General features: G+C 34.9%; 1 protein-coding gene across 1 annotated transcript in view; it reads left to right on the top strand.

The window, feature by feature from the left end:
- LOC144442581 (dynein axonemal heavy chain 2-like) overlaps positions 1–19,552 on the top strand; it is a 66,245-nt gene that overhangs the window by 5,644 nt on the left and 41,049 nt on the right. Inside the window, exons 8-33 of the mRNA XM_078131962.1 lie at positions 1,381–1,586; positions 3,785–3,914; positions 4,341–4,523; positions 4,931–5,145; positions 5,367–5,513; positions 5,705–5,861; positions 6,695–6,934; positions 7,290–7,460; positions 7,943–8,071; positions 8,498–8,613; positions 8,981–9,076; positions 9,488–9,688; positions 10,258–10,414; positions 10,762–10,936; positions 11,105–11,268; positions 12,145–12,306; positions 12,698–13,041; positions 13,798–13,978; positions 14,605–14,743; positions 15,094–15,254; positions 15,765–15,920; positions 16,323–16,448; positions 17,002–17,112; positions 17,435–17,727; positions 18,206–18,395; positions 19,223–19,403. Coding sequence (XP_077988088.1) covers positions 1,381–1,586; positions 3,785–3,914; positions 4,341–4,523; positions 4,931–5,145; positions 5,367–5,513; positions 5,705–5,861; positions 6,695–6,934; positions 7,290–7,460; positions 7,943–8,071; positions 8,498–8,613; positions 8,981–9,076; positions 9,488–9,688; positions 10,258–10,414; positions 10,762–10,936; positions 11,105–11,268; positions 12,145–12,306; positions 12,698–13,041; positions 13,798–13,978; positions 14,605–14,743; positions 15,094–15,254; positions 15,765–15,920; positions 16,323–16,448; positions 17,002–17,112; positions 17,435–17,727; positions 18,206–18,395; positions 19,223–19,403 — 4,531 coding nt within the window. The remainder of the gene's footprint in view (positions 1–1,380; positions 1,587–3,784; positions 3,915–4,340; positions 4,524–4,930; positions 5,146–5,366; positions 5,514–5,704; positions 5,862–6,694; positions 6,935–7,289; positions 7,461–7,942; positions 8,072–8,497; positions 8,614–8,980; positions 9,077–9,487; positions 9,689–10,257; positions 10,415–10,761; positions 10,937–11,104; positions 11,269–12,144; positions 12,307–12,697; positions 13,042–13,797; positions 13,979–14,604; positions 14,744–15,093; positions 15,255–15,764; positions 15,921–16,322; positions 16,449–17,001; positions 17,113–17,434; positions 17,728–18,205; positions 18,396–19,222; positions 19,404–19,552) is intronic.

Genomic DNA, 19,552 nt, shown 5'->3' with positions numbered 1-19,552 from the left:
ATAGCCCCTGGTTGCCAATCAGCATCATTGTTTTGAATCATGATATTGCTACTGTTACTTAGTGTTCATCAAATCTGCTGAAACAATTGGCTGCTTCTCAATATTTTGCTGGCATCTTTTTCTTTGTGTCAACATGTATATTTCAGTCTTTGGACAGATTTTGAGTCTCATTCCTAGATGTTGAGATCAAAACAGAGGTTATTCATTCTTGCACATTGTTCCCAAACTATGGAACTCCTTGCCAATTGACATTCTTCAAGTCTCCAGCATAGATTGTTTCAAAACAAAATTGAAGACTAGTTTCAATCAAAGCCTGTGGTTTGCTTTAATTAGCCATTCAGTGCTAATTAACAGAATCATTGTTCTTGAGTTTAGTGCTATAGAAATTTGATTGACTGATTGATTGATTGATTATCAAATTGCAATTTCCATAATTCATTTGTATTTTCTCTTTCCTGTATACAGTTCAGTAATGAGATAATTCGTCGTTGTTGTAAGGAGATTTCATTGGATAAACTATTCGATGGCTATGTGATATCCAGTATGAGAAGTTTGAATGAAAGCATTGAATGTTGTAAGTCATGGAAGGAAACATATAACCAGGTTAGTATACTCTACAACTTTTTATTCCAAATGTCTATCTTTTCTCACTAATTTTATACTTTCACTTTGCTATAGATTATTATAATATCTACACAAAGAATAGTGTATTTTATGACTTCAGATTTGATTTGGATTTTAATTCATTGATATTTTCAGATCCGTGTCATGCATCATAAATTCTCTAAAGATGGCTGGGTGTTGGACCAGACTAGTATCTTTGCACAGGTGGATGCATTTGTACAGAGATGTAAAGATTTGTTAGAGGTAAGATACATGGAACCCTTAACAAACTCACACACATATAGTATCGCATCTTATACATGGCAGGTTACCATTTGTGACTGACAGACCTCTTGTCTAGTATAGTAAAAACAAAGCTTTTACCAAACTCACACACATAGTGTCGCTTCTTATACATTGACAGGTTTGTGAGTGACAGACCACTTGTCTAGTACAGTAGAAAACAAAGTTTTCACCAAAGTAACACATATACAGTATCACACTTTATACATGACAGGTTTGTGACTGACGGACCACTTGTCTAGTACAGTAGAAAACAAAGTCATTAAGTGAATTGTTAGGAATGAGACACCTAATGGACTCTACGTTTTGACTCATATTTCGAACACAGCAGAACCAGTGACATAGACACGTGTTGTAGTGACATAGATGCGTGTTGGCATGACGTAGAATGACCAGAGTATATATTTTGTTCTAAATGGCTTGTACATCATCAGCATGGTATAATACACTGTGTTTCATTTGTATACTTGACAGGTTTGTGAGTGCCAGACACACTTTGCCAGGATGGAAGATGGAAATAAGAAACCAATGCCATACTTTTCAGGTCAAAGAGGCCCAGAAATTGCACGTAGTTTACTGGAGATAGAAGGAACCTTTGATAAAAATTTACAGATTTTAAGAGATGTGAAATCAACAATTCTAGATGTGAAAGCTACAACATGGCATGATGACTATAACAGGTAATTTGAATATTTTTAGATAGCGTAGTAGTTTATGTCAATTTTTAGATAGCGTAGTAGTTTATGTCAATTTTTAGATAGCGTAGTAGTTTATGTAAATTTTTAGATAGCATAGTAGTTTATGTATACCCAGTCTACAGTTGCTAGAGAGGAACAACTTTGATATCTTGGCTCTGAAATAACCGATTTGACAAATTTTAGACAGTATAGTAGTTTATGTATACCCAGTCTACGGTTGCTAGAGAGGAACAACTTTGATATCTGGGATCTGAAATAGCCAATTGGAAACACAAAATTTCAGTATGCGCAAATACAGAGAACTGTGAGATTATGTATTTATGGTAATATCTAATATTAACGTAATATCCCTCGTGGTTTATGTATCATTGCCTGGAATGGATTGTATGCTCCCCATGGAGTTGAGGAAGTATAAAGGGATGTTTTGCAAATATAGATCTGTGCCAGGGGTAATAATTGTAAAGTGCTTTGAGCATGATAATGTGGGAAAGTGCTGTATAAAAACTAACATTATTAATATATCAAAATACATTTGTACAGCTATGCATGCTACATACGAAATGTATTTGTAAAATTGATTTTTACAATGTACATCATATGTATGTAGCATTTTGTGCTAGTCAGAGAGACATGGATGGAAACCATACAGCCTTCTTCAAGCAATACTAACAAAAGGATTGTGCACATATATTTTTTTTTGGCATGAGAGGAAATTTGTTTCAGGCTTGCATGTAGTCAGACTCAGAGAACATGCAGTGACATGGAAACATGTCTCAGGCTGTCAGTCAGAGAACATGCAGTGACATGGAACAATCTCCGGCTTTGATATTAAGTCACAAGTATCATAGCTTTAAAATCAAGCCATTAATGCCACATAACGTCAAATTTTCAGGTCCAAACCCCGTGGTACCCAACAGATAATACTAAATCCTTATGTCAGGTAATATGTATTGCTATTATGAGGTCAAATAATGGTGTAAGCATGCCCTGTATTTGTATGAAACAAATGGGTAACTAATTCTTATTATATCAGTCTTTTGTTCATTCTCACATGTAACTATATACATTGAGAATACAATACTGATATTTGGTAACAATTGGCCTCTACAACTATCCCCAATAATTCATTCTAATTATTTTTGTACGTAATATAATTGTTTTATGACTAAAATCGGTATGTCATATTTGTTTTTGGAGAAGTAACGGTGTTAAACTATAACTATTAAAAACAGGTTATTAATTAATTTTTCTTACGGAATGATATATGACAAAATTACATAAAGCACCCTCTGTCACTTAATCTGGTAATTTAAGTTTTTTTTAAATTTTTGTTTCTTTCTGTCTGTCTGTCTGTCTGTCTGTCTGTCTGTCTGTCTGTCTGTCTGTCTGTCTGTCTGTCAGTCTGTCAGTCAGTCTGAATGTTTGTATATTTGACAAGAGATTGAATAGCATGTTGAAAATGACAAATTTGATATTATTTTTAACATAGACCCAGAAGTTGACCTTCACTCCAGAGAGTAAGTTAGCTACAGGGTGTATGATTCATTCATACCTTTCCTTCATGAGATCTATATACGTGTACCATGTATAAGATACTATGCATGTATGTACATTGCATATAACCAGATTCAAGGTACCCTACAAGCTTTACATCATACATGTTATGAAACTTAAAATAGAAGCCGGCTCATTCTTGAAAATGAGTTGCTAAAACAATTTTTACCATTCTTTTTTCCTTTGTTCATTGATCTAATGTTACTTTCAAAATAAATGGATGATCAGCCAAAAATTTAGTCTAGTTGTGAAATCCATCTCAAACAGATTCTAACGTACTTATCGATTCTGTGGTTGTGTAGTGCCTGGAGTCTGGTTACATGACATACATGTAGTTCAGTTTCAAATGTAAATTTGACCCTTTAGTATCACGCAAAGTATCTTATACCAGAAAACAGAAAATAGTAGCCAAAATGTATTGTAGAGAATTGCTGTAAAGTTTGTCATAGTCAACATGCTACTCGGGATGAAATGAGAGAAGTGAGATGCCTGTGTGTTAGCTAGTTCACTTTTCCAAACTTTCTAACAAACTTCTAATAATAATACATGTAATGATGGATAACAGTGAAAATTCATAAATTTACCCGTGTTCAAATGTCTGTCTTTACATTATCTGTGTACAACAGGTTCAGAGCTGGTATCAAAGACCTGGAAGTGATGATGCAAAATGTGATCACATCAGCATTTGAGACAGTAACTACAGTGGAACAAGCCATAGAAATATTAGATGTCTTTATGCATCTGTCCTCCAGAGAGGTAATAGTCTGTTACTTATGATTCTTTGTATCTGATAAGAAATCAAGACAAGTAGAAGTAGTTTCAATTCTGGGTATCTGCAGTAGCATTTGATGTCTTGTTAAAGGGTCAAAATAGAACAAACTAGATTATGATGCACCTGCTTTCTACGGTACAAAACAAGTGGTCTGTTAGTGTTAGTCGCAAACCTGTCATGTATAGGATGTGTGTGTGTGTATGTGTGTGTGTGTGTGTTTGTGTGTGTGTGTGTGTGTGTGTGTGTGTGTGTGCATGTGCGTGTGTGTGTGTATGTGTATGTGTATGTGTATGTGTATGTGTATGTGTGTGAGTTTGGTAAACATAACTGTTTAAAGTAGGTTTGAAAGCCCATATGTATATTGCCTTTTTAACTCATTTATGTGTTGTGTACTAATTCAATCTATACAGGCTATCCGGAGAACCATTGATAAGAAGACTGTAGAAGTCTACACACTATTCAATGAAGAACTGAATCTAGTCAAGAAGGAATTGACTCGCAAAAACCCTGATCTGGGACCTCTTATGCCCAAATTTGCCGGCCAATCCCACTGGGCTAGATCTCTGAAGAGACGTATTGATAGATCAATGGAAGTAAGTAATACTAGTATGTAGAGGTGATTGAGAATGAGTCAGGATCTACAGTACTCTCAAGAATCTTTTTCTGATGTTACTAATCTGATTTTCTGATGTCTGAATACGACTCAATTGCAGTATTTTACCTCTGTTTCTTCTGTATATCCATCATATTATCAATTTGACAAAATGATTAATTTACTGTCAGGTTCTGAGCAAGGCATATTTCATGCAACAGACTGGTGAATACGAAGTTTCAAGTAAACAAACTGCACTGTACATCATCAATTTAACTTGAATGCATATACCTCGCTCCTTTCAGGTTCTGAACAAGGCATATTTATTACTACAAACTGTTGTACTACCAACTCTTTGGACAAAAATTGCAGTCACTCACTTTGACATTATCATCACTTTTCCTCCAGGTTCTGAACAAGGCATACTTCTTACCACAAACTGGAATGGGAGATGAGACGAGGACACAATATAATCAGTTAGCAATAGCACTGGATGAATTCACCAGGAAAACATTCAATGAATGGACACAGACAGTGGACAAAGATTCCATCAAACTACTAGATAAACCACTACTGTGTAGAAGTATGGAAAGACAGGCTATGTTAGATATGAACTTTGATAAGTAAGTTGATGGTCAACTATTTTAGATATGAACTTTGACATGTAAGTGAATCTCCAGAACCCATACAATGTAGTTCATGAAAATACATTTATTTCCTGGAGTGGTGTTCCCCTGTAAACCTGTTTTACTAAGTGGCAGCCATGTTTACTGTTGAAACAGTACTATAAAGAAAACTCACATGTTTTGTTGTCATTCATTTCATTACTTCTTCTTATTATCAGGAGCCTTCTGAAGCTGTTTAATGAAATCTATTACTGGGAAAAATTGATGTTTGAAATCCCCCACTATGTGACGGAGGTGTATCAGAAGAGAGAAGAACTGCGTACATTACGAGAGAATGTACTCCTAGTGGTGAGAGATTACAATAGGTAAGGGTACATAGATATGAAGAACAAATTAATAAACAATTGTGATATGTCTTTATTCAGCTTGTAGTATGTGTTATTTGTCATCACAGTGGTGGCATACTAAAAAAAGAGGAACATTGTACTCACTTTTCGTACTAGGTTTCATGATCTTATTTTGAATTTATTCCCATAATAATTCCTTCTTTTTCCAGAATTATAGCAGCATTATCTATAGAAGAGAGGGGATTATTCCGTGAACGGATTCGCTTCCTGGATAAAAAGATTCATCCTGGTCTGACTAAGCTGACCTGGGCTTCAAAGGGTATCTCTGATTTCTTTATTGGTGAATGTAGACTCCATGCTAGCAAGGTTAGTCTTCACTTTTCTATGTTTTCTTGCTGCCCCAAATAGTAAACCTGTGCAGTGCCACAGGAACAAGCCATGGAGCACCACACTTCTTGAGTTTCAATCCTTTGTAGCAGTTGTCTAGATGCTGCTGATCAGATCATCGTTTTATCAGTAATGAACAATAGCTTTGAAGGTACTGAAAATTCATCTCTGGATATCACACTATCATACATGTATCTCTGGATATCACATATATTTATTAATTAAAATGACATACATTGGTACAAAAACAATAGCTGGTGCCTCTGATATAGATTCACTTGATGCTTTTATCAATATGTTTATAATGTCTGCAAAAACACTAAATGACTAACTTGCGATGTGCTTTCAGCAAATTCAAATACCTGGATGTCCCATGATAGAGAATAGTAGTGCCAGTTATATACTGTGTCATTCTGCTTTGTTGCTGTAAATTACGACTCCGGTAATCGAGCCTTCAGTTTCCTAGTAAAATAGGCGCAAACTAAAACTATTATTCTTCAGTGTGGTAGATTACACAAGTGGTTGATAGCAATTCCGCTGTTGTGCAAATCTAATCACCCCGTGATCAAGATAGTATGAATTGGAAGTCCTAAAACAGTACACTACAAATTCATGGAACTCGGTCAATAAAACTCTGGGATACCTCCCGACTGAGACTTTAATTAAACCAACATCCATTCATAGCTTATCACTGTTGTGTCAACATGTTGTGACAATAATTTTAGTTTATGTCTATCTTAGTAAACTGAAGGCTCAATTACTGAGAGTAATATTTAGGTGATATCATGGTGAAAATATTGATTTTGTTACAGGTACAAGCCATCGTAGATGACTACAAGACAGCTAACTTGACCATCTCAAGGAACTGTAAGAGAATTAGTGAAATGTTATTAATCAAGATTGATGGCAAGAGAGTTTATGACAACCTAGAGTTTGAAGAGGAACAACAAAGACATAGAAATAACGTACAGAAAAGATTAGCCATGATACATGATGAAATTGTTAGTACTATGAGGCGGACATATGAAGTCTTCAGAACAGACGGACAAGAGGTGAGGAAACAAGATATTACTCTGACGGATGATAAAAACAGTTATACTTTGATTATAAAAATGGATCTCTCTCTCTTGTAGCTTGTAGTAGGTATTACCACCTACTCTTTCAATTTTACATGCTACACTTTCAATTTTACATGCTACACTTTCAATTTTACATGCTACACTTTCAGTTTTACATCCTTTTTCAATTTTACATGCCACTTTTTCTATTTTACATGCTACTTTTAAAATTACATCTTCTTTATTTCATTCCAACAATTCTATGTCATATGAAAAAACTATAACTAATTCTCATTTCTGTTTGTGTAATTGATCAATAATATCTTTTTGTGTTTTTATCTGTAATAAGGTTCAAAATCATTGGTATAGATATACAGAGAAAATGGACAGAATGGTGGAAGAGGCATTTAGATTAAATGTGAAATGGTCACTGCAGGAGTTATCAAGGGCTATCAATGGAGATGGCAAGAGTTCACCCAATCCTTTGTTTAGAGTCAAAGTGGTATTAGAAGGAGACAAGGTAAGTAATCTCTACCTGTCCTGATAATTGAAGGGCTCCTTAGTATGAGCATGATAAGTGAAGTACCCCTTAGTATGAGCATGATTAAGTGCTCCTTAGTATGAGCATGATAAGTGAAGTACCCCTTAGTATGAGCATTATTAAGTGATGTGGGAACTACACACTACACACACCAATCAATCAATCAATCAGTCAATCAATCAGTCAATCAATCAATCAATCAATCAATCAATCAATCAATCAATCAATCATCAACCAATCAGTCAGTCAATCAATCATAAGCAATCAGAAAATTTATAGAGTGCCTGTATCTAATATGAAGTAAGTTCAGAGGCACTGTACAGTTATATAACATATTGAAAGCTTTCTCGAATAAATATGTTTTCAGGTTCTTCCTGAAGGCATTAACTATGGGTGTCTGTCAATGCTCCAGTGGAAGTTAGGTTGATTAATGATGGAATGTGTCTTGTATTATTTAACAGGTTGAATTCTCCCCTACACTAAAGAAACTAGCCAGTATTGTTAATAATACTAGTAGTCAACTGACAGTCGCTATATCAGGCATACAAAGATTACCAGATTTATTGACAAGAAGACGATCAACCAAAGAGGTGAGATGATATTCTGTGTTACTGATTCTGTGTAAGTTAAACTGTGTGGTATTAGCCATACTAACGTAGTATAAACTTTACAATTTCCAACACAAACAGTTTTAGAAAGCTGTGTTAAAAGCTGTCATCCTTTCACTAAGGACTTCATCAGCTGAGGGAAGTAATTACTATGCACTAAAACAAATGTGTTAATTATTTAGCTTCACACCACTTACTTGCTTGGCTGGTACGTTTCAATTGGTGTCGTAAACAGGCTTGTGGTTGACAACGTTAGTTTTCTTGGTAGCACCCTCATCCAGTTGCTGAACAGGCTTTGACGAGATTTAGTATACATGTACATGTAGAAGTAGAAGGGTTATTGTGCTATTATGGGTCCATGCCAGATAAGACTGCATTATGATGAGAATTGTGTATGATTGTTTACAGCCCATCTATGTGGTTATAGAGAAGGATGATGAAACTAAGAAGATACAGAATACTATCAATGCTGGTATGGCATCCAATGCCACACATCTACAGACATACTTAACAACATGGGACAGGTAAGGAGATGACAACTAGCAATAGACCTTGTTATTGTCTCACACCATCTAGTGTTGAACTATGTATATGTCACTGGTTATACACAGCAGCAAGTTAGTTTTACAAAGTAGACAAATTAATTATTAATAAATAATAAATAAATAGATTATTGTCAACATTTTAGAAAACAATGGTTTTAGTTTGTGTTTGTTGTAAAAGCTTATCTCATCAAACTGTTCTTGCTACTGTCTCATAGCATTATTTAGTGTACTTATTTGAAAAGTCACAAACTGCTTTAATATTTCACAGACATATTCAGTTTTGGCTGTTCCTTTTACAATGATGCATTGAATACATTGCTTTCATTATTATTTTATGTTTATACAGTTATCGTGAGATTTGGGAGATCCAGAAAGATGCCTTTATTAGACGATATCAAAGACTCAACCCACCAGTGTCTTCATTTGATGCTGATATCGCAAGGTAAGCTTACTTGTTATGTTATGTTATGTTTATTTATTAAAGTGTCATGTGTGGACTTACCCATAGCCACACCCAGTCCCTAGGGCTTACAAGACACTAAAGTAATACTATTAAGCTTACTAATAAATTCAATGTTTTAATCTCTCATAGTATGTGTGGCCTAGACTTTCAAGTAGGAGACATTGACATGTGACTAGTTTTTCATTAAACCTGGCACAAATGTCAGATACGATATTCAATATGGACATCACTTTATTTCATGACCTTCACAACAGTTTTACAGAATGGGTACCCTAGTGGTCATAAAATTCAGCTCGTGAGTTAGTATATTGAAATGTTTGGACTATATCTTTGATGACGAAGACTTGCTTATTCTTTTATTGAATATGTTATCTTTGATTTCTACCCCAGATACACTGAAGTTGCTAACAATGTACAGAAGGAAGAGACAGTACTGAATATTCAGTTTGTTTTGTTGGATTGTTCACCATTGAAGTTTGCACTTCTCAGCCACTGTAATGAATGGCAGAATAAATTTACAACTCTACTTCGTGATATGGCTAGTCAGAAATTAACAGAACTTCATGAGTTCCTCAAAGAAAATGCTGAAAAGTAAGTATAATGTTAATATGTAGGAGATAGGGTGGGGAAATAGACACATTTTAATTGTGTATTCTGATCTGATTGTTTGTCACTTTGCCTGCAATGTACATCAACATTACTGTAATTTTGTGAAAGGGAAGTAGTTTGGTAAATTTACACGGGTTTCTCAGATATTTTAGCAGGGTTTCCCACAAAAACATTGGTACAAGATATGGAAATCTGTACAAGTTTTACCAGATGTCCCCATTTATAAATCAGGGTTCTCATTCATTAACAAATAAGCTATAGACCAGCAATGGAATTCAGTAATTTTGTATTCTTCATCACTTCACGTTTGTTATGTAACACTATACGTCACCTGTCACCAATCTCACATTCTGATTGGTCGAGAGCCCTGCAGATATGCAGGTGTATTTTTCACCAACAGTCATATTTTTGCTTGTTGTATCACATGATCACTGCACGTCCCCTTGTAAGCAAACCTAGTAGATAACTAGAAATCCAGCTATAAACAAATGTGATCTCTCACAGCAAGATATGGAATTTGGCAAATAACATTATACTTATGTTTTAAACAGATTAAGTAAGCCACCCCAGACTCTGGATGAACTTGGTGATAGTCTCAACTTGTTGGAAACTTTACAGAATGATCAATCTAAGATAGAGGCAAGATTTCCACCACTACATGAACAGTTCTCTATTCTTGAGAAGTATGATGTCAGCATTCCTGAAGAGGTCAGTCAACTTATGTAACTCTACTACAGTACTAGCAGTCATCAAATTTTTTATAGCCACCCCAAATGGTGTGGGGATTATTACAATGGACTCTGCCTGTCCAACTGCCTGTCAGTAACATGCCATTTCTCTGATATCTTATATCCAATTTCATTCAAATCTTTTACAAAGGTGACATATTGTATGGGGACATATGCACTTCACCAGGAAATGGTGGGCATGATATATAGGGCATGATATATTGGTTTTCTATTGACAGTCCCAGGCAATGATTTGTATATTTTTAACTTTGCTAGACCAAATACTAACCATAGAGTTCCATATCATTCTTTGTTTTGTGTTAACAGACTCAGGCAATGCTGGATGAACTAAGCAATGAATGGGTTAGTTTCCAACAATGTATAATTGATAGTGATGCTATGTTGAAGAAATACAAAGAGAAGTTTAAGAGTGGTCTGATTGCTTCTGCTGAAGAGTTTAAGAAGAATGTACACAATTTAGCTGATGACTTTCACAGCAATGGTAAGTTTATATATGACTTCCACTTAGATACAAAATTACAACAAAAACAATTTGATATGCTAGCATGAGTTAGCTTTATATTGATTTAATTAGTCTTATCTTGATGAAACACGATATGAAATATGAGTTTGAAAAAGGTTAAAATTATTTTTCTCTTTTGTTTTTTAGGTCCATTTAGTAGTACTATACAATGTGAGGATGCACTGAAACAGATCGGTGAAGTACGAGGCAAGCTAAATGAACTGAAAGAGCAGGAGACTACTCTAAGACGAGGTCTAAATATCTTTAAGATCGATCAGCCACCAAACAAAGAAGTTATTGCTCTGGACAAGGTAACGATTGAAAGCAATGTTCAGTAGAAATATTGTAGATATGGAGTCATGTGAGAGGTACAACAGAGGCAATGTTGGTTTTGACAAGCCAAGACAGATATAAACTAGCATACTATATTGTAGCATGTGGTAGATGGCATGTTAAATTTTAAATTATGACATCAGTACCTTGGTGTAGATACAGTTACACTGTAATAGTATAGATCTACCTGCAAGTTACAACAGTACTGTTTTTTCACACTACATTTTTTTTCCAAATCAGACAGACATTTAGGTCTTTACATAATGCCATTTTTAAATGAAAAAGCAATTATTTTGTTGCGCTTACACCTACCATTTACATGGAGGCAACAGTAACACACATGAAAACGCAACGATTTTGAAAACGCTGCTGAAAATGGAATCCATGTGAACAGGCGAAATGGAGGGTATCGTGTAAACAACTGAAAATGCAACAATTGCAAAACACACAGACATGTATTTGATCTTAGGAATAACCCCATCATTGATAATTTACTTACACAAGTTATTAAACCATGCCATTTATTGATCCGTCTTCGGTGTTTCCGTGTAAACATTGCAAACTCTTATTGACCTATTATGTAAACACATGAATGTGCACACAGAATAACATCATTATGTTGATGACGTCTGAGTGATTCGGAGGAAAGCTACATATTTGCTTTAAAATCTAGATTCCAATAAGGTATTAACTTTACTATTACTACATGAAAGTGCATTAAAATGAAAATCATTTTTATTTGAAAATGTCATATAAACACAGCCTCACACTTATATAGGAAGATATCAGTTGTTTTATTGTCAACTTTTTAAGATCTCTATCCTTTGTAATATACATGTTAATTCTGGTTACAGGACCTAGATTACATAGAACAAATCTGGACACTTACCACGGAATGGGAAGGACTATGGAATGACTGGAAGGTCGGTAGGTTTAATGATCTGGTAACTACTGACATGGAAAGTACAGCTCAGCAACTCTACAAGAAATTAAACAGACTTAGTCGAGAACTCAAGGTATGGTAGAAAGATACAGTAACATGTATGTTATTATATGTGTATGTATGTATGTATGTATGTATGTGTGTGTGTGTGTGTGTGTGTGTGTGTGTGTGTGTGTGTGTGTGTGCGCGCGCATGTGTGTGTGTGTATCAGTCTCTCTCAGTGTGTGTGCATGTGTGTGTATGTGTTTATTTGCATGCATGCACTGCACAATACATTTACTCAAAATCGTTACATTTGAATATTTAGTGTACATTTCATACATTGCGTAGTGACTTTTCTATGAAGGCTAGCCATGTTTGTTCATGAATACAAATGTACCGGTATAATCAGAAGAGTGTCAAGTGTACGTGTAATTTATTTTTAAAAAATTATGATATTATTATGGTGTCATTTCTGTATACAGGACAGAAACTGGGACATCGTAGAAGTATCTAAGGGCAAAGTAGACCAATTCAAGAGAACCATGCCATTGATTGTAGATCTACATAACCATGCTATGAGAGAAAGACATTGGATTCAAATCAAGAATGAATCAAGTAAAGAATTTGACCACACATCAGAGGAGTTCACATTGGAGATGATCATAGAGTTAGGGCTAGATCAGTTTGCTGAACAAATCAGTGATGTGTCGGCTGCAGCTACTAAAGAATTGGCTATTGAACTGGCTATTCAGGCTATCAAGGAGACTTGGGATGTAACATTGCTTGATATTGCACCGTATAAAGACAGGGGACATTACAAGTTAAAGTAAGTCATACACAGAGATTCCTTTAAACCTATTGTATTAAATATGATCCATTCATATTAATGTATTTAGTCTAGAGGCTATCCATGGCTTCAAATCTCAAGGTCTTTCTTCACCCTGTCTAGCTTAATGAGAAATCATGAACCAAAAGTAGTTCATGTAAATGAGCAAACCCCTAACTGTTAGAATGATGTAAACAATGTATAAGTAACATTCTGATCTGACAAATATACCATATTTGGACATTATGCAAATGAGTAAACCCCTAACTGTTAGAATGATGTAAACAATGTATAAGTAGCATCCTGATCTGACAAATATATCATATTTGGACATTATGTAAATGACCCCAGTAAATACTAACTTATCATTGGGTAGAATTCTGTGATTGATTAACAAAGACATGATGTTAGTGATAGTGTGGGTGGCTTTGTTTGAATTTGAAAGTAATCTCAGCACCTCATTGAGCTAGACGTGAGAAGAGATTTGGATAGCCTCTAGACTATAGTGTAATTTGAACTGCATGTATGTTTGCCCACAAAACACCAGCAGAAAGTGAACAAGTTAAGAGACCTACAGACATGCTGATAAGCAAAGAGTAGGTGTAGAGATAGGCAGATGGACAGGCAGACAGAAAAAGTTAATGTAGATGTTAATGAATTGGTGAATAGAGCTATACAGAGAGTGAGTGAGAAAAGAGGCAGAAACACAGAAGATATACCACCACCTACATTGTGTATTTTATACTTGGTTTGCAGGGCTACAGATGAAGTGTTCCAGGTGTTAGAAGACAACCAAGTACAGCTGTCAACAATGAAAGCATCTAGGTTCGTCAAAGCATTTGAGGCAGAAGTTGATCACTGGGAGAGAACCCTATCACATATCCTTGAAGTGATTGAAATGACTTTGACAGTACAAAGACAGTGGATGTACTTAGAGGTAAGTACTAGTACCCTCAGAATTGGGATGCTATACAAAGACTGTCTGTCCTTAGGAAGTCAGAGATACTAGATCAGGGAGTATGTTCAAAAAAACTTGCCAACCTGAGTACAAAAACTATATATGTATGGAATATTTTTTTCATAGTCCCAAGAATCAGTAGGACGGTATAATATAGTTACTTTGGGAGGGTAAACTGAAAATAAATGTGATGCTGTGATCATGATCAATCAAAATGTGTGCAGAGATAACAACAAGGTTCTAACCAGAAAACAGGACTGGTTAATTAAACCATAAAGGAAAGAGGACCAAGGATACCAACTACCAGCATTTTATGGAAATATTATTCTATTATTCTTCTATTTCAGAGAAAGAGACATTAACTAACGCTGAATCATTATATAATTGCGTGATCAAGGTCCATAGTATTAGTAGATGGATTGAAACACCCCTCTTTCAATGTAACTGTGAAGGCTGTCCAATTAGTTTTGTATGTTAGTGGACTTTCTCAAACTTTCAAAGAAACTGTGATGGCTGACTTGAATGTCCAATCACTTTGTGTGCAGAAGTTTTTTTTCAAGGAAATATAGGGTATAGAAACAAGACTCTCTATCTTCTATTTCTAGAATATCTTCCTTGGAGAGGATATCAGGAAACAGCTGCCTAGGGAGTCCAATGAATTTGATAGCGTGAATTCCAACTGGAAAGTGATCATGGTCAGACTAAACAAAGACAACAACGCATTGCGAGGAACTCACCATAAAGGTACATGTAGTGTCAATAATTTGGATTTATCATTATCTTAACTTTGCCTTGAATCGTAATATCATGTCCAAAATTCTCTCAAAGAAAAAAAGATGTAACTGGAGTTTCCAGAGAATTCAAATGAGCAAACAATACCACACATTTCATGTTAGTGTTCACTGGCTCTGTTTGATGCAACCATGTACAAACCAATAAGAAACTGCACATTTTGAGCATTTTGACTGAGTCTCATATTTCAAACACAGCAGAACCAGTGATGTAGACACGCATTGTTGTGACGTAGAATGACCAGGGTATAAATTCCATATTTTTGGTTTATGCATGGTATAATGTAAAATTGTCTTCTATAGGTTTGTTGGAGACTTTGAATGAGATGAACACTAAACTTGAAGAGATTCAGAAGTCATTAGACATGTATCTAGAAACCAAACGTCAAATCTTCCCCAGGTTTTACTTCTTGTCTAATGATGATTTACTGGAGATCCTTGGACAGTCTAGGAACCCTGAAGCCGTAAGTATTAGTACTACACTTCTTGTTTTGAACTGTTAATACTTCAATTATAATAATATAGCTTACTTAGCCATTGTTATACCCATTCATAGCTGCTAGTAAACTTTCTCTTCTCATGCATGTTTTGTAAGGATTAAAAAAAAAACTTACTTAGCATGTAGTTGACATTGATAAGAAAATCCACCTCAGGATGAGCACTTCCTTTTGTCTTTACAGTCAGAAAACTAATGAATTTGATTTGAAAGAAACCAACCTTTGTGCTGTTAGAATAGTGTTCACTAATTATTACGGTCCCTACACAAATTTCATTATTTTCAAATTTCCAATAGTTAGTATTGCTTTTTTGAAATCTGAATGTCGAAGGTTTCATCTTCAAGAGGGGAACTCCCTTCCTAGCCACCAACCAGTATCTGTGCAAGTGGTTATATCTTGCCAAACAAACATCACAGGAGAGCAATACAGACCCTTATATTGTAGCTAAAACCCATACTGCTTGTATATCTCTCACAGGTCCAACCTCATTTGAAGAAATGCTTTGATAACATAAAGACATTGAAAATGCATAAGATGGGTATCACTCAGAAGTTTGAAGCAGCTGGTATGTTTTCTGCTGATGGTGAATACGTAGAGTTTGGTCATCCAGTACTGTTAGAAGGACCAGTAGAGGTAAGATATAACTTTGTGTAATGACCAAAAAATCCTCTATACTGACATCAAGTACTTACCTGCTATGATATTACAACCTTATAGAGATGTATACTGTATAGAGATGCCTGTGATCAGAACAGCATTTTATCAGTGGTGGGCAATTAAAACTGGCATTGGAGGTGCTGAAAAGTTTTCTCCTTATTATCAAACTGACATAAACTAATACAATAGTGAGTGCCTCTAATGTAGGTTCACACAATGCTCTTATCAGATTGTTTGCTGTGAAAGTTAGTCATGTTGTAAAAATAGTTATAAAAATCAAAAGCTTCTAAAACTACAGAGCTTTAGTATAATGAATGAATAAATGAACAAATGAATGGATTAATGAATTAATGAATGAATGAATGATTCTTGTTATAGGCATGGCTATGTGATATTGAAAGAACAATGAGATGGACACTGAAGGATATCCTGAAGGCATGTAGAGTGTCTCTGAAGAAGAATTTAAGTAAGAGAGATAAATGGGTGAAGGAATGGCCTGGCCAGGTAAGAAAACCTTTCAACAATTCATTATTTCACTATTTCACTACAATGTAGAGATATTTTATATTAATTTTGCTTTCTATTATTCTGATCCATTTGTAACTGATCCATGTTTTTTGTATGTATTTCCCTTTTCCATATGGGCCTGGAGCCTTAGTCATACATACATACATACATACATACATACATACGTACGTACGTACATACATACATACATACATACATACATACATACGTACGTACGTACGTACATACATACATACATACATACATACATACATACATACATACATACATACATACATACATACATACATACATACATACATACATACATACATACATACATACATACATACATACATACATACATACATACATACATACATACATACATACATACATACATACATACATGCGTACATACATACATACATACATACATACATACATACATACATACATACATACATACATACATACATACATACATACATACATTTGTACTTTGAGAAAAAAGAAATCATTCTAGGTATTGCTATTTTAATTTATTTAGATGTTGATAACATCAAGTCAGATGCAATGGACAGCAGACTGTACAAAGGCATTGACTACTACCAAAGAAAGAGGAGACCAGAAGGCACTCAAGAGTATGAAGAGGAAACAGGTAAATATCTTTATCAGTAACTTGCAACCTACATAGTCTAGAATATAGGGTCCAATGTTGTAATTATGTGCATTCAATCAGGGGGTCAAAGCACTATATATTGCTTAAAACAGTCAGAAGTCCACATCATACTGTACACAAGTCAAAAAAGGGGGTTCATATATATACATGTATTGGTACCTTTTAAGTATGTGAGTAACCCCCCCCCCCCCCCCCCCCTGAACCCCTTTATTGATTTGGAGGAGTCCCAAGATCTCCTTGAAGAAGACAAGCTGTTAGTTCTCTCAAATATTCTAACTGCTTTGTGATTCTATTCCCATAGGCCTCTATGCTGAACAAGTTTTCAGATGCAATCCGTGGTAACCTAACCAAAATGCAGCGTGCTAAGATTGTAGCACTGGTTACTATAGAGGTACATGCCAGGGATGTGATAGAGAAACTGATCAAAACTAAAACTAATGATGTGACAGCCTTCGAATGGTTGATGCAGCTCAGAGTATACTGGGACAAAGAGATTGATGACTGTGTAGTAAGACAAACCAACACTCAATTCCAGTATGGATATGAGTACCTTGGAAACTCAGGCAGACTGGTTATCACTCCACTAACTGATAGGTAGGTATGATCAGAATTTGAAGGAGTGAGAGTTTCAGTGATGTTACTCCTCTTGGCTAATCTGTTGTATTCCTTTTTGATGTATAACTGTGACCCTGTGTTTATTTGAGTTTTATTCATGTATCGTTTTTGATTTCACTGTTGCACAAAGAATTACCTATTTTTGGGTGGTGTATCATATCATATTGTATCGTATTGTATTGGATCACATCATGTTGTATCATATTGTATCATATCGTATGGAATTATATGGTATATCATTGTATGGAATCGTTTATCATAATGGTATATCATGTTCTTGCAGGTATGGTATTGTACTGCGCTGCGCTGTGCTGTGCTGTGCTGTACTGTGCTGTATTGTACTGTACTGTATTGTACTGTACTGTATTGTACTGTGCTGTGCTGTGCTGTATTATTTGTAAATTGTATCTTTATAGTCTGTTGTGTTGTTTATAACTGTTGTGTATTTCACCTGTAGATGTTACATGACACTGACTACTGCCTTACATTTACACCGTGGTGGATCACCCAAAGGACCAGCTGGTACTGGCAAAACAGAAACCACCAAAGATTTAGGCAAGGCCCTTGGCAATTATGTCATTGTTGTCAACTGTTCAGAAGGTTTGGATTACAAGTCAATGGGAAGGATGTTTAGTGGTTTAGCACAGGTAAACACACATTTCACTCTACCCGGTTTTGACAAGTTCAAACCCAATAAGCCAAAAACCTACTTACTGGAATGACAAAAAAGATAGAAGTTATCAAAGGTTCAATAGAGATTTACCACACACATAGTGATGTTTAAAAACATTATTTACTTGTATTGCATTGCATGGTTATTATATATGTAATTTGCATAATTTATGTTAATATGCGGGGAAGAACTATGGATAAAAGCATTGTGGGTGTTCACCTTTTATTAACCAGTATCAGAAAATCACATTCATTTACATCTTAATTAATTGCAAATTAGATTTAAATTACATGTAAATTATATGCACTGTCTAATTTTCAAATACACTGATATAAGTTGTAATGAAAGTGCATGAAATTTGCATAGTTATTATCTAATTTGCATTTCTAAGTACCTAATTTGCATACTGAATGTGTGCTGTTTTTTTCCAGACTGGTGCATTCATTTACATCTTAATTAATTGCAAATTAGATTTAAGTTACATGTAAATTATATGCACTGTCTAATTTTCAAATACACTGATATAAGTTGTAATGAAAGTGCATGAAATTTGCATAGTTATTATCTAATTTGCATTTCTAAATACCTAATTTGCATACTGAATGTGTGCTGTTTTTTCCCAGACTGGTGCATTCATTTACATCTTAATTAATTGCAAATTAGATTTAAGTTACATGTAAATTATATGCACTGTCTAATTTTCAAATGATGAAAGTGCATGAAATTTGCATAGTTAGCATCTAATTTGCATTTCTAAGTACCTAATTTGCATACTGAATGTGTGCTGTTTTTTTTTTCCAGACTGGTGCATGGGGTTGTTTTGATGAGTTCAACCGTATCAACATTGAGGTATTATCTGTGGTAGCCCAGCAGATTTTATCTATTCTGTCAGCATTGGCAGCTGGATCATCAAGATTTGTATTTGAAGGCAGAGAAATCAACTTAGTCTGGTCATGTGGTATCTTCATCACCATGAACCCTGGTATGTTGTTATAGTTATTTTTAAACATTGTCTGGTGCCAATATTTTTTAATATTGATGATTTGCATGATTTTTGGATTAGATAGCAAATCTGTTATCTATTTTCACTGACAGTAGGGTAATTTAGTAAGATTTCTATAATAGTTAATA

The sequence above is a fragment of the Glandiceps talaboti genome, chromosome 11 (genome assembly GCF_964340395.1).
Source record: "Glandiceps talaboti chromosome 11, keGlaTala1.1, whole genome shotgun sequence".
NCBI lineage: Eukaryota > Metazoa > Hemichordata > Enteropneusta > Spengelidae > Glandiceps > Glandiceps talaboti.
Note: the sequence above shows the minus strand (reverse complement) of the source record. Positions and strands in the feature narration are given on the sequence as shown.